The sequence below is a fragment of the Balearica regulorum genome, chromosome 23 (genome assembly GCF_011004875.1).
Source record: "Balearica regulorum gibbericeps isolate bBalReg1 chromosome 23, bBalReg1.pri, whole genome shotgun sequence".
NCBI lineage: Eukaryota > Metazoa > Chordata > Aves > Gruiformes > Gruidae > Balearica > Balearica regulorum.
Genome location: NC_046206.1, coordinates 6861684 through 6876225, shown reverse-complemented (window position 1 = coordinate 6876225; position 14542 = coordinate 6861684). Strand labels below are relative to the sequence as shown.

The 14542-nt window shown below is 48.6% G+C and overlaps 1 protein-coding gene across 3 annotated transcripts in view; it reads right to left on the bottom strand.

Moving 5' to 3' along the window:
* ETS1 (ETS proto-oncogene 1, transcription factor) overlaps nucleotides 1-14542 on the bottom strand; it is a 76406-nt gene that overhangs the window by 9484 nt on the left and 52380 nt on the right. For all 3 annotated transcript variants that reach the window (XM_075774767.1, XM_075774766.1, XM_075774768.1), the window contains 4 exons: nucleotides 14174-14374; nucleotides 10716-10793; nucleotides 9561-9809; nucleotides 5861-6121 (listed from right to left, as the gene is read on the bottom strand). In XM_075774767.1, coding sequence (XP_075630882.1) covers nucleotides 5861-6121; nucleotides 9561-9809; nucleotides 10716-10793; nucleotides 14174-14374 — 789 coding nt within the window. The remainder of the gene's footprint in view (nucleotides 1-5860; nucleotides 6122-9560; nucleotides 9810-10715; nucleotides 10794-14173; nucleotides 14375-14542) is intronic.

The following is a 14542-nucleotide window of genomic DNA, read 5'->3' as shown; positions in this document are numbered from 1 at the left end:
GTTTCACACCCCCCACCCCTCTCAACGGCCTCTGTTTTGTTTTCCTTCTTTCAAACAACAAGAAGACAAAAAAAAAAATCCTACTAAAAAAAAAAAAGCAGCACACCTATGCTTTTCGTTCTGTGGTTTGTGGTTCCAACCAAACAAAACAATTGGGCATAGCAACGTCTCCAAAACAGCCTTTGCCTCGCTCGCCTGCCTGCTCTCCCCGAGCCTCATTCGATGGCATTGTGGCACCAGAGGTCCCCAGCTTCCCCCACCGCCCTGGGGGAATGTCAGAGCTCATCCCCATCGCTCCTCTGTCAGACCAAGCTCAACCACCTCCTTCCCAGCTCTTGCCCAGATTGGCGCAGGTAGTCACGCCACGGCAGCGCCGGCTTTGCGTGCGTGGGAGGGCAGTGGTGGAGCTCGGACGGAAGCATCTCCAAAAGAACAGGCATGAAGAAAGAAGGGAAGGACCCAGAAAGCACCTGCCTTGGGGAGCCACATGCTTTTGGCCACGCTTACAGGCAGGAGAGTAGCCAGATGGCCCACTCTGGGCCAGTTTGGCTTTCCTGATGCATCTCCTCTGGAAGAACGCACTGGGAGGATTGGTCTCACTCCTGAGGCATCTGGCAAAGCACATGGGCTTTCATGAGCTTCACATCTCCCCCCAAAGGTGGTCCTGCAGGCCAAGAGCTGCCATGCAATGCTCCAGCTTGTTGCTCGAAGGAGAGACTAAGCCACAGTTGCTGCTTTGCCATCACGTCCAGGCTGCCGAGAAGCCGCTGCCAACGGCTGCAGCAGCTCTGGTGAGAGCTGAGCTGCCGTCACGGTTGGGCAGCGTTGCGTGGGGCTGATTTCACTGTCATTTGCACATGTCTGGCAGGTGGAGCAGGAGCCACTGAACCAGCCCTGAGCCCCACCCTCGAGCTCCCCACCTTGCGGAGGCGAAAAGGGCTGTTAAGCCCCTGCAGGCTGTGCACCAAAGGCAGAAAGTGGGCAGGAGCCACTGGCTGGTCACACTTGAAGTCACCCTGCAAGGGCAGGTAAAGGGTATGACCCAGAACAAGCAAGCTAACACCATCTCCTGCATCCACAGGGGACGGAGGTGCTGTTGTGATTCTTCCAATTGCTGGGGCAGCAAATTGCATCTCCAAATTCCCCCAACCCAAGATACAAGCGGCTATGGATGCCCACACAGGCACACTTCTCCAGAAGTGCAGGCAAGCAGGCAGGAAAGATGCCAACGTTTCTAGGAAAGCTACTGCAGACTCTGGAAGTCAAGGACAGCCGGATCGCTGGACCGTGGTGGGAGAGGGGCTGGGAAGGCAACTGCTGGCAGATTTCTGGCTGCCGATGACAACACCATGTCCAGGGAGCTCGCTGGTGGAAGCCTCAGGCCAGCAGCACAGGCGAGAAGAAGAAGAAGAGGGGAAGCAGCACACAAGCCCTCTTGAAAGAGACCCACTTTCTTTGGCACAGACTTGACTTTCTTGCAAAACAGCAGCTGCATGCTTTCACTTCTGTGTCACAGATAAGCATCACTCAGAAACAGAGGCTTGTCGAAGGCTTCAGGCTCTGCACCACAGACGATTCAGACAGAGCAGATGGGTTTAGCAGGCAAATTTGGGCCCTGTCGATGTGGTACTGTGAATGCTGATAGTGAGGATCAGGGCTGGATCTGGCCTGGGCAAAACCGTTTGGCAGACAGAAGCGCTCCTGGGCGCCTGCATGACATAGCATCAGCGAGAGGTCGGCTATTCCCTGCACTACATTCTGTCTTCTTTAAGGGCAGCATGATAATGAAGCAGCAATCTGTCGCTGAGAGAGACACTCAGGTTGTGTGTAATATTAGCTGGGAAGGGGGCATTAAATCTTTAAGTGCTGCTGAGATTGTCTATAAAGGCATCAGCAACTTCCTAACCAGGTCCGTAAGAAAGGACAGCATCACAAATGCAAAACCAGCCTTGTAGACGAGGGATCAGGGTTTGGTGTGTGCTCACTTCACCTTTCTTGTCCCTCTTTCCTCCTTTTGCCCCTCAAACATGAGGGGAATCACTCTGCTCTGTTTGTTCAGCTCTGTGGAGCAGCAGCTCATCACATCACAGCTCTGGTGTTGTGGCAATGCAGACAACACCGCGAGATGGAAAGCCCCGGCCTGCACAAACGATGCTGAGGTCCTACATACCACAAAGCAAACAAACACCACGTCTTGACTATAAACCCATGCAGGTGCTTCAGAGCGCTCAAGAAAAGCCGAAAACAATTCAGCCCCGAGTTGCTATTGCCAACCACAGGGGCAGAGGGAGGGTCTGAACCTCCGCTGGACCCATGTCACCAAGAGGACAGCAGCACAAGTAGGTCAGCGTAGCGGAAAAATGAATATAGGGTAGAAAGGCCAAAGACCAATGCGGTCAGGTCCAAACCACCTGCCCTCTGCATGGGCTGCACACTTCGCTACCGACCGTCCACGTTGATCCACGTGATGTTTGGTCTCACGAAGGATGCGGGCGGCCGTGGTACCCATGGGAGGATCCAGCTACGCCGCAGCAGGGCTGCAGGCGGCACAGAGGCAAAGCCAAGCTCGGTTTAGCCCAGCTGGGCTCAGGTACAGAGGGATCTGTGCCTGTGTGCCAGCGTGCACCTAGCACGAGCCGCACGCCCACACCAAACACTGCACTGCTGCATGAACAACGGCGCTTAAACCGAGCTCAGCTAAGCCAACGTGAGGTTTAGCACATCTGCCTGCAGAAAAGATGCATCCTAACACACCGCTTGCCTCATTTTAATAGATGTGTTCTGCCTTTATTTCCTAGGTCATGTGGGGAAAAAAAAAAAAAAATCTGGCTTAATGTAAGACTCAAGCTGGCCATGCTTTGAAAGAGCTGGCCCCAAAACCAGCGGTGGCCAGAGCCAGCCCTCCCTGCAGCTATGGAAACTGAAGTTCACCAACTCCTGAGCAGTTACATTTCTCCTTCAAAAAAGATAAGAAAATTGCATCAACCTCTATCTGAGCAACCATGGCAACTTGTTAAATTAGGTCAAGATGTGGGGGCAGATAACGCAGCTTTGAAAAGCTGCTTGCGAGCTGGGTGAAGAACACATCAAACGCAAATGGAGCTTCCGCCAAAATGCACCTTCTCACCAAAGCATGCGCCTCCTAGGGCAGATACCATCAGAGATCTGCTGCGGCTGCGATAAAGCACTGTGCCACCTCCCTGGGCCACCGGCAAAACAGGCCCTTGGTAACAAAACTTGAACAATATTGTCAGGTTCTTAAAGTCAACCCAGAGAGCCCTGGAGATGAAGGACGTGATCTCCCAGGCTTCACCCTTCCAGCTCTAAAAGGTGCACACCATGGAATGTCTGTTGGGTGCTCCACTGGCCGATGACTGGTGTTGGACCTGAGCTCGAGGTGTCATCTGAGTGAGAAAGGGAAAGCAGGGGTCCTGGCTGCTTTGGGAGCCCGGGCTGGTAATCCCCTGCTCTGCTCATTTGGAGGCTCCACCTCCTCACCAGAGCTGCAAACGGATCCCAGACTTCAAGTTCCTCTGCTCTAGCTGCTAGACAGCACTTCCTCCCCCAAGTAAAGTAAAAGTAATGTAAAGCAAAGCAAAAAAAAGGAGGACCTAGGAGTTCTGCCTAAGACTCCCCGTGCTCCTTGCTCAGCTGGCCCAAGACAGAGGTCCGGCACTTCTCTGGCCAGCTTGGATTTATTTTTATATATTTTTTTCAGAAATACACTAATACAAAACAGTTTTGAGAGTGCCCAGTTCTCCTACGGTTTGTAATGCAACATATTCTCACTTGCTCTCGCTGTGACCTGCTTTCACAGCAACCTCGCTTCACTTTGCACCCACGCTGGGCTCCCTTTGCACAGAAGATGTAAGGTGCTGACAGGTCAGGAGGCTTTAAAAACGGACAGAGGACATATCTGGAGTCACATGCCTGCAAAGTTCATCTGCCCAAAGATCTTTCCCAGTGGTAAAAGCAGGCTGTGGCAGTTCGAGTACTAAATTATTGCTTAGCAGCCTCCAGAGCAAGCAAGCAAGCAGCACTCCAGCCTGACGATTTTCAAGTCACTGCTGATTCTGGAAACCTCTGATTTTCCTCTCCCCATTTAAAGTTTCTCAAGTGAAACAATGCAAAAAGAAATCAAGCGCTCCCACTTATTGATCACACCAAAATGCCTGGGCCAAGGGATTATCTTCCCGGCTCAAAAAGGGGTTTGAAACGAGGCAAGGGAAAATGTTATGCAGCGTAAAGCGTTTGGAAGTGTGCTCTGGCACTGCATTAACCGAAGTCTCCCCTTCCTGGTGGCATGAATCCAAGGACACTCTTCGGGGTGCTAACACTCCTTGGCAAAACACGGGGGCCAGTCACTGACTTCAGTTCCTCGCTCGTGGAAGGAGTTGGGAATGCCGCCTCTCTATGGGGGTGGCTCTTTTCCATGAGCTAGAGAAAACGTGGGAGGAAACACCCAGCTTGGATAATAAAGCTCCTAGTCCTGTCAGTGCCTCTGTGCCTCAGTTTCCTCAGCTGTTAAAAAGCAATCAATGCTCCTGCCCAGGCACTGGGTACCCAAAACACTTCCACAGGCTGTAGTGAAAGGCATTATCAAGAGAAAATAGGAATAAAAATTGCAAGTTGTGCTCATTGATCTCTTTCCTTAGGAACATCAACTTCTGGGGCACGGCGGAGGCCCCTCCTACCCCTCATGCCTCTCCCCGCCACGTCCCCCAGCCAAAAACCATTCAGGAATAGCAGAGCACACTTTTATTTTGCATAGACTTGGTCGAAACAGGCTCATTCAGCAGGCAGTGCTGAGCTTTCTAACTAAAGTTATAGCAAAAAAACCACTTCCTTTTTTACACATAGCTCCTAAAATTATCTCTCCAACTCTCCTCCCCTCTGCATCTCTCCCCCCCCCTTACAAAAAACTAGATATCAGCCCCAAGATGAGCTGTGTGTGGGAGGAGATTTCAGGGACGGTCACACCTCAGGATCTGCTCTGAACCTTTTGGTGATCTTTATCTGCACAAACTATTTCCACCGCTTGGCTCCTCGGGGCCACAGCTGCTACCAGCTGGGGCAAGAGAGATCAGTATGTACAAGGGAAAGGGGAACTGGCAGGAGGCTACCCTGCAAATTTTACTTATAGTACAGGGAAAAGACGTGGCACAGAAGGACTGGAAAGGATTATCTCAGTTTTAGCTGGAAGCCCCATCCCACCAGGTTTCTCTCCATGGAGATGCCAGATTGCTGAAGGGCTGTCATATAAAAAGCCGGCGTTTCCATGGCCTATCACCTTCTCATCTCTTCCAGTGCAGGGAATGGAAAATATTTGGGTCTGCTTTGGCACCATCCCATCCCTGCCTTGCACCAAGGTAAAAAGCAAAACCAAGTGCTTCCTTCCTCCATGCCAAATAGGGAGAAGATCATTTCACATCACACGCGGCAATTCCAGAACTGCAGCCGCTCCTGCCCAAGGAAACCACAAGCAAGTGGCCAGTACGTTGCATTAAAGTGGCTGAGGGGGAAACAAGGGCTCTCTACTACTTTGTGTTCTCAGCAATACAAAAATGAAAACACAAGGGATCAAATGCCCCACACTCAGCCAGGTCCTACATCCTCCATGAGGTTTGGAGGGCCCACGTTTGAAGGACATGCAGCCTTGGGGGGCTGCATGCTCTAAGGTGTGCCCACATTCACACGGCTGAGCCCAGAGGCACCCCAAACCCCTCACTCACAGACCGCTGAACCACCGACACAGGTGTCGGGTAACCCAGAGACCCCGGAGGCTCTGTCCTCCACTGACAGAGAGGTTCTACCCAAGACTTTCAGCAGAGAGGCGGTTTCCTGAGGAGCGTGACCCTACCTGTGTAGCCAGCAAGGGCAGCAGCAGGAATGACAGGCTTGTCCTTGTTCATATCGGCCCGATCTCGAACATAGTCCTTGAAGGTGCCCTTGGGCTTGTGGTTGGGCAGGGCGGCGGGGTAGTCCTCTGAGTCAAAGCTGTCATAGGAGGGGACACGCTGCAGGCTCTGGAAGGAGGACTGGCTGCTCCAGGACTGCGTCAGGCGGTCACAGCTGTCGTAGCTCTCTATGCTCTCAAAGGAGTCCTGGCCGCCCAGTTTACCTGGCGAGAAGGAAGGGCATGTGAGATGTGCTTGGCCAGCACGGGGATTCTCTAGCTTGCCATGGCTGGGAGAAGGGTGCTTTGCCTGCCCGCTGTGCAGGCAGAAGGCAACTGGGCAAATGATGCTGTGTCACCATGTCTCATCTTCGAACAAACTCAAAAATATGGCGTGAAACTGGGATACTTTTGTTGTCTTCGCAATTCGGAGCAGGGCTATCTGAGCCCCCAAGAAGTTCAGGCAGCAGAGCAAGGCAGAGAGAGTCAGGGGAAAAACTCAAAGTCCTGACTCTCTACCCAAGACTGATGCCTGGGGCTAACTGGAAATTGTTCTTTGTTTCAAAAAAGCAACGACAGAGAAATAATCCACTTTACACAGATATTCAAGGCTCAGTTCAGGTGCCAGGACCTCTTGCTCCTGTTGCTGAAAGATATGGGGTCTCCAGTATGTCCCATATTATATCTGCCAGTCCTATATAAACGCTGCTCAGGCATATTCAAGGGCACTGGACACCCAGCTTCTTTACTTTTGATGTTTCCTACAAAACTATACAGCTGCCTTTTATTGCTATATGTTACAACCAGCTTCCAGCCCCAAATCCCCAAACAGCAGCAGATTTGATGGAGGAGGAGAGCAAAAGGCTGAGAGCTCAAACAGCTATTTTTCCAGTTCTGGTAAGGTGAGCACAGCTGGGTTGTATCAAGGCTACTCTCTGGGGTATTTTTAGTAAAGACAAGAACACGAGAGGCCAGATCCTCAGCAGTGCTATGCTGATTTACACCCACTAGAGACAGCAGAAGTATACCCTCTGTATTTAAAATGGAGAGCTAAAAAAGGATCCAAAGAACAAACTGAAATTGCTCTCTCTGATCTCCCGTACGCTGCCGATTGCTCAACATCTTTACTGACAAACTAAGAGCGTAACAGGATCATTCAAGTTCACTAATTTCCCAAACCAGGCTAAAAACAGCTGCTGGGATTGTGCAAGAACTCCTGGAGAAATTTCCACTGGCAGAGCTACCCGCAGCTTGGGCCCAGATAGCAAATCCCAGGAGAAGAGGAACGTGGAAGGACGCTGGCACGCTCCCCCAAATATTTGTTGTGTTGTAGTTTGACAAGCACTTGCTGTGAAAAGATTCAACTACCGTGGGCTCTGCCCTGATTGCTGGCCCAGAATCATTTGAAGTTTGGAGCCACTGGTTTGATTCTGCTGGTAATATCCATGCTTCAAACTATTTTTTTTTTTTCTTCTAGGGTTTTGGGGTTTTTTTTTTTGAGAATTTCACAGAATACACTTCAATCACTTCCTGAATCCTGCAAGGGGAAAATAACCCTGCTCTGTGCATGTTCATTAATTGGCGTAACCACTTCCCTGAGAAGTCCTGCGGCACAAGCTCGTTTAGAAAAGGAATTAAAAATCTGCCAGATGAACAGCCACAGTGTTGGAAATGTGACTTGGGTAATTTCATTGAAAATTCACCTAAATTTGACCTAAATGTGAGCTGTTGGAAAAATCACGCCTTGCACCTACTCAGGAGAAACTTGTTAAAGAGTTTGGCAGCTACGCTTTCCAACCAGACGTCCTCACTGATAAGGCAAAGTGAAAAAACTCCCATGGGATCATAAAATTAACTCCTAAAGCCCACACAAAGAAAGGCAAAAGGCGACAGTCTGGAAAACCTTCATCTTGAATTTGTGACAGACTAACCTTTTAATACAGTGGAAGGTAAAGACGTACGTAAATATAAATTAGCTGGACTCTGCTTTGTATTAAGGCTTCTTTATACCACTCTGGGCCGATTTATGCCACCCAAAGGTCCTTCTACATAGCTGAAATGTAGCGTTAGTGTAAGCACAGCCATAGCCTGTTGCATTTCTTAATTCGCAATCTGTAGAAGTGTTTGCTAACACCAGGGGCCCTTGGTCCTCAATGCTGAGTTAAGGGCTCTTTCTTCCCTCCCCTGGAGCCTTTTTAGACTTGCCAGTGAGAACAAGCTCAAGGTACAATTGCAAAAGCACGCCCGAATCATTGCATTTCAATGAGAACTATTATGAAATCACCTGTGTTACAGAAGAGGTCAAGAAAAGGGAAAGACACTGATGAAAGATAGCCAGAAAAACAACCCCAAAAAGAGGAGCTTGCCTGAAATTATAACACCGTTACCCTTCTGGCTCACTGTATCGTCCGAGACACCTCTCTCATATTAATGCTCAGCCAGCAGCAGAGGCAGAGGTAATAATACAAATAATAACTTTCCTGTCATTAGCTCTCCCAGCTTGGAAAAAGACTGAGAAACTTAAAATGAGCAACGCATATGCGATGCAGACCCGCAAAAGGGCTCTGGCTTTCACAGAGAGCCAGCACATCTTCAGCTCTCGTAGCTGGATGAATGGGTTTAAATGTTCAACATCAAACCTGGCTCACAGCGACACGTTACTATAATGAATTTTAGGCATGGGGATGCCTGGATTCTATTCAGGGCGTGATCGCAGGCAGGTCAGATCTCTTCCCCATGCCTCAGGTTCCCTACCTGGAATCAGGAGATAATGATAACCCTTTGTAAGTGGCTTTGAGCTCTATGGATTAAACTTTTGCTTTGAATAGATACTGTGAGCCAGATCCTCAGCCTGGTGTTAAGTGATGTAATTACAACGTAGTCAGGCATCTGGGCCCCATGTGTTCAGAATTTAATAATATTAATTGAAAAGGCATTTAGGCTCAGATCCTCAAAAGTGTTTAGGTGTTTAAATCCCATCATCTCAAACAGGAATCATGCACCTGTAACTCTTTGGAGACGTAGGGTTGTAGCACAAGGATTTGAGGGGTCCTTCGGCTTTGTCACTGACTCAACCCAGGACATCTACATCCCGTAACAAAGCACAGGGCTTGGGTTCATCAGAACAGATTATCAGTTCAAGCAAACAGCCATCAAAATCAGTGGAGATAATGGATAAAGACTTTGGATCATCAAGTGTAAAACCCTTCAGAGCCTTGGACAGCAATTCCTGATGAGAACTTGTGAAGGATTTGTGGGGTTTTGCCTGGTGGACCAGGAAAATAAGATTTATACAACCACACAGCAGTCTGTCCTCCCTAATAACCTTTAAGCCTATTTCAACTTCCCTCAAGTTCAACATCAAAGTACAGAGCCAGAAATGCTACATTTTTGCAGATGTTGTAAAAACAGGCAGCAGAGTAGAGAACAGAAAGACCTTCTTCATGTTTTGCCCAGACAGAAAGGCAGGGAGGGCTCAAAGCCATCAGGGAATCCATCTGGGAGTTCAACCCAGATATACGGCTTCATTACCAGCATCGCACGGTGCCCTGATGACCTTGGTCCCCCCAAAGCACTATCTCCTACAGAGGGGAAGGCAGCGCTTACGTTGATATAGGTAGACAGCAAGAACCCCAAGGAAACCATGAGAAATACCCAACTTTACCTCGACTGGCACGTCCCATGCACATGTTGTCTGGCGTTACTACTTCTTGCTTGATCGTGAAGTAGTCTGTCTGCAGGGAGTCCGTCTGGACTGGGTCACGCAGGATGACCGAGGGATAGTCGTTCTCGTACTTGAGGGACAGGAGCTCTTCCGAGCTGATGGGATGGAGGGTCTGGTAGGACTCTGTGATGAAGCTGGGCTCAGAGAACTCGGAGGGAGGCACGCACTGTGCATGCTCGATGCCATAACCTGCCAGCAGAATGGGAGCGTTAGAAAGCAACTCAGAGTGCTGGTCGCTCTCCCTCCAGTCTCCTACAGCACAGTGAGATTTGGGGGCTGCAGTGCAAGAAGAGACTGCCTCTGGATATAAAATACCTGGCACAACTGAGCAGTAATTTTGAGTAAGGTTTCTAAAAGCTACAGCGAGATAGTGTCTTATAATTGCTGCAATTTGAAAAAATAAGACGTCCTCAACCATCATCAATGTGCATTACGCCAAAATCCTTTTGAGCAAGCTGATAGTGGGAAAAAGCTGGAAGATCATGAAGAGTGTAGTCTCAGCAAAGGAGATACAGGGCAAAGAAATTTCATTGATGATTGTAATAGATGAGTCACTTCACAGTCATCTCTCCTCACTGGCCAGAGCCTGGAATCCCAATTCAGGTGAGTTGATTTTTTTTTTGCTGGTTCATGAAAGACATCACAGATTTCAAACGCCCTTAAAAGAACATCTCCAAACCAATGGCAATGGGAAGTGCAGGAGTCCAGATCGATGACTCATCCCTGTTCTTGCTAGGTTCCTACCTAGCAATCCAGAATTAAACTTTCTTCCCCCATTCCCTCTCTTTTTTTAATAAGTTTTTAAAAATTCCCCATCTTCTGGAGTGCTGAGGTTGCTTTTCAGGTCTGCTGAGCTACAGCTTCAAACAGTGCTTGCAAAGTCAGATTACGGCATCTCAAGGCAGTGACCAAAAAAATACAGATGGCTTCTAAATAAACCCAAAACATTAGGAAAGACAGAATTACACACTTTGCACACTCTGCCACAACAGAGCAACAACTGCACGGTGCAGTCCTCGTGATGCAGACAAACCTCTAATAGGTGGCACTTTCATGCCTGGAAGCACCAGAACGATACTGATAATTGAGACTTACTAATGAAGTAGTCTGAAGTATAGCGGGATTCTTGATATGTTGTATTCACTCCATTTGCTGGGTACGGTTTTACCTCTTCTGCAAAGAGAAAAGGAAGGAAATGTCACATGTTCACAGGCATATCGTGCTTTGCAAGACTTGCTGTAATGCAGAGAGGTCTGAACTTCCTAAAATGCTCGCCCCTGGGTTAAACTGGGATGTTCAAAGGAAGAGAAATGAGCTAGGAGCTGAAATCCCAATGAAACAAGTGCTTGATGCATGAGTTCCTTCAGGAATTCTTGCTGCCGGCATGCCCAAATTTAAACAAAACAAAACAAAACAAAACAAAACAGAACAGCAACAGCTTTCTCAATCAGAGGCTCCAGGTGGTTCTGAAATACTACTTGCACAATTTCCTTGCTTGCCTTAATTTTTGTCGTCTTTCATTCTCTTGAGGATTGCTTACCATGCTTACATGTATGAGCTCGTGAAAAAAAAACCCACCATATAAGGGCAGTTGTCTTCCTGCAAAAGCCCCCATTTTTAGCCCAGCAGTAGGTGTGTGCAAGTGAGTGGGTAATGTACACCAAAACCAGCTCCTACAACCTGAAACTAATGCTAATTCCCAGCCTACGCAGCACCTTTCACCTTGCACCTGATGCAGGCAGAGAATGCCATGCTCAGAAAAGCTTTGTGGCACTGTCCATCGCCCAACTCGATACAGACTCCACAGTGTACACACGGGCAGTGCGCACAATTTTTGCCTTTCCAAAGGCATAATTCTCTGAGCAAGAGCACATATCACATCAAAGCATAGATTCTCTGCTTTCCATTGCTTTTTCCGAGCACTTGGGCTTGGCGCTGAATTTGCTTTCCCATGTAAAAGCCACATTGCTCCTACTCTGACCAGTTTTTCCATTAACACCTTACTCATTCCAGCACGGCATGTGGGTAGAGATACCGGCATGGGAGATTTTATTTTCTTTGCAGAGGGTAACCAAAATAAAAAACACACAGACAACTCCAGGTTATGTTTATTTCTGCTGAGGCTAAAGAGAAGCCAACTGAAGATAACACACGTTCGCTTGCAAGGAGTCTAATTTTGGCCCTCTCTCCTGGGGATTGCAGGGTGGAAAATATTCTCTAACAAAAGGAGGTTTTGTGCAAACAGAGAGACCTAATGAGAAACGCTCTTTTCCTCTCCCCACGGTGTCTGCCAAGGGGCAGGGTGGGTGACCACAGAGAAAGAGAGCAACCTTCAGCTATGCTCACAGTCAAGTGGAGGCCACTGCTGACTGCTGGTAACTGAAGAGGTTATTTTAGGAAGAAATTTGGAAAAATATGCCTGAAAATACCCAAATCCATGCAGGGAAAAGTCACCCATCTGCTGCCATTTTTAAACCCTGAGCAGCCTGTGGTACATGAGTCACTCTCAGAAAGCACTCACAAGGGAGGCACATCAGCTGAAGGGACAGCAAGGTCACAGCCTGTCCCAGCGTGACCCAATGCCCGCGGTCGCACCGCTATAGGTAAAGCCAAATTTTTTGCGGTTAACCACCACTCCCAGCATCAACACCCCCAAGAAATGATGGTGGGCGGCTGGGGAAGATGGAGGAGACAAGGACTGGCAAGTTGGACCCTGACTCTATGGGTGAGCCTGGGAAAACCTTAATCTCTTCATGCTTCACATCCCCAGCTGCAAAGTGCAGACGACCACCTCCTCTTCCGTGGGGAGAGATGTGGCAAGGACAATTTTGCACATTATGTTTGCACAGCACCAGCGCAACAGAACCCAGATCTTGTCAGGGGTTTGGAGATGTACTACCAGTAAGACGAGTCCCATGACTTGCAGGGAACAAAAATTAGTCCTTGGGGTGAGATTGGTTATTTCTTGGAAACTCTTCTTAGTTACTCTCCAAATACTTCACAGATACTGCCCTTCTGGGAAATGTGTTAAGAACCCACCATAGAACTTAAGGCTCAGATAGCTTATGCAAGAAGCTGCAAAGTAAAACTGAACACAGAACACAGATTTCTTGGTTCCCAGGGCTATGCCAACAGTGTTGAGACAGAAATTCAGCTTTAATCTTTTTCATCCTTTTGGAAGAAAAGCTGCAAGAGGCACAAAGATTTCCAGCTTCTTTATAAAGGCTCCTCTCTCTCTCAGACCTTTTGCATCCTCATGACCGCAGCATCTGAACACCCGTGTGTGTCAGTGCTATAAGGAAACACGATCCCTACTTTACCATGAAACTACAGCACCAAGTTCATCTCCGTTCCTTGGGGAAGGAGCTGCAAACCCAGCTCTGATGCCTCAGTCAGTACCTGGAGCACATCGCACCCCTCTCCGGAAGGTTACAGCCCAAACAAATGAAGAAGGGTTGCAGGAAGGCAGAGCTGCATTACAAGTGATGGCATATAGCAAGGAGAAATTGGACTGACCACAGCGTTTTGCTTTGTTTGGTTAAACTGCTTGCTGTTGATATAAGCACTCAATAAAAATTATGCAAAACCGAGAAGAACAGAACAGATCTAGAGTCAAAGAGCAGAAAAACAGCCTGTCATACACAAACCCTGGGAAGAGCCATGTTTACCTTTTGCAAACCACAGGTAGCATTAAAATTAGTAATCAGCAATTAACATTCATTTGTCAATGATTTCCTGGAAGGCGTAACTTTGCTCCCCCACCCCTTCCTGCCACCATTACAGCACGCAGGGTTGGTATGACAGCACAAGGGATATTCCAGGAAAGCAAATAGCTCTGCACAAAAACGAGCTAGGGACAGAGCACAGATTTGCTGCTGCTCCTGCTCGTGGCTCAGTTAAAGGTGTTAAGCTCTTCACTCGCTCTTTAGAAACCATCCCAGGTTAAGCATTGCTTGGGCACCCAGACACTATGAAAATCCACACCCAAAATCAGTATGTGTGTCCTCAATCAGTGAGAATTAATGCCCTTTACTGCTGTCATGCAAGGACTGGCAGAGATGGCTTCTCCTGTGGGGGACATAGCCACTCTTAAAAAAAAGCCGTTACACCTTTTGAGACATGAAACAAAGAAAAGCAGGTTCCAATCACAATTGGGAAATCAGGGTGGAATTTTGGTTGTGTTGGTGTACCTAGTTCTACCAGAGGAAGTAGTAAAATTCACAACAGGAGCTGAATGTGCTGAGGAAGAATGCTTTGGAAAATCCCACCGTCGTTTCCAGGCAGGCAGAGCGTCCCTGCCCGCTGTGGATTCCTGCTGGGCTGCTGGCGCAAACACCCTTCCTCTTTGGAGAAGTGGGATTTGCATTGCCCACTACCGCTTGGGATACCCATCTGAATTCCTACTGGAAAGTTAAAAATTCTGTTATTGGGATTAAAGCCCAAGGTGAACACCTTGTTCACAGCTAGGCTGTGAGCCAAGGTCTTTGGAAAGACCCAAAATCAGGCTGGCCAGGACGGCCTGAGCCATTCACCCTGGAGACTCCAGGACTCACCTTTCTGCAAGATCTCCAGATGTTCCCAAAGGATATCTCCCACAAAGTCAGGCGCTAGCTCCAGGAAGCACTCCTTGCCCAGGGCGCAGAGGGCAGCTCCGTTCATGCAAAACTTCTGGAAATCCACTCCTTTCAGACTAAACTCGTTCACTGCCCACATCACCCAGTCCCGCACGTGCGTCTCTGTCCACTGCTGGGGATCTGCAACAAGGGGGTGCAGAAGAGATCCATTAATGTGCAATCACAAACCATTTCCCCAGGAAAACGACACCAACAGTGCTACAGCTGTCCCAGTAGATAAGCACCTGTAGAGCTTCATCCCATAGACAGTCCATTGGCATAAGGGTAAAACATGGTGGGGGGACACCC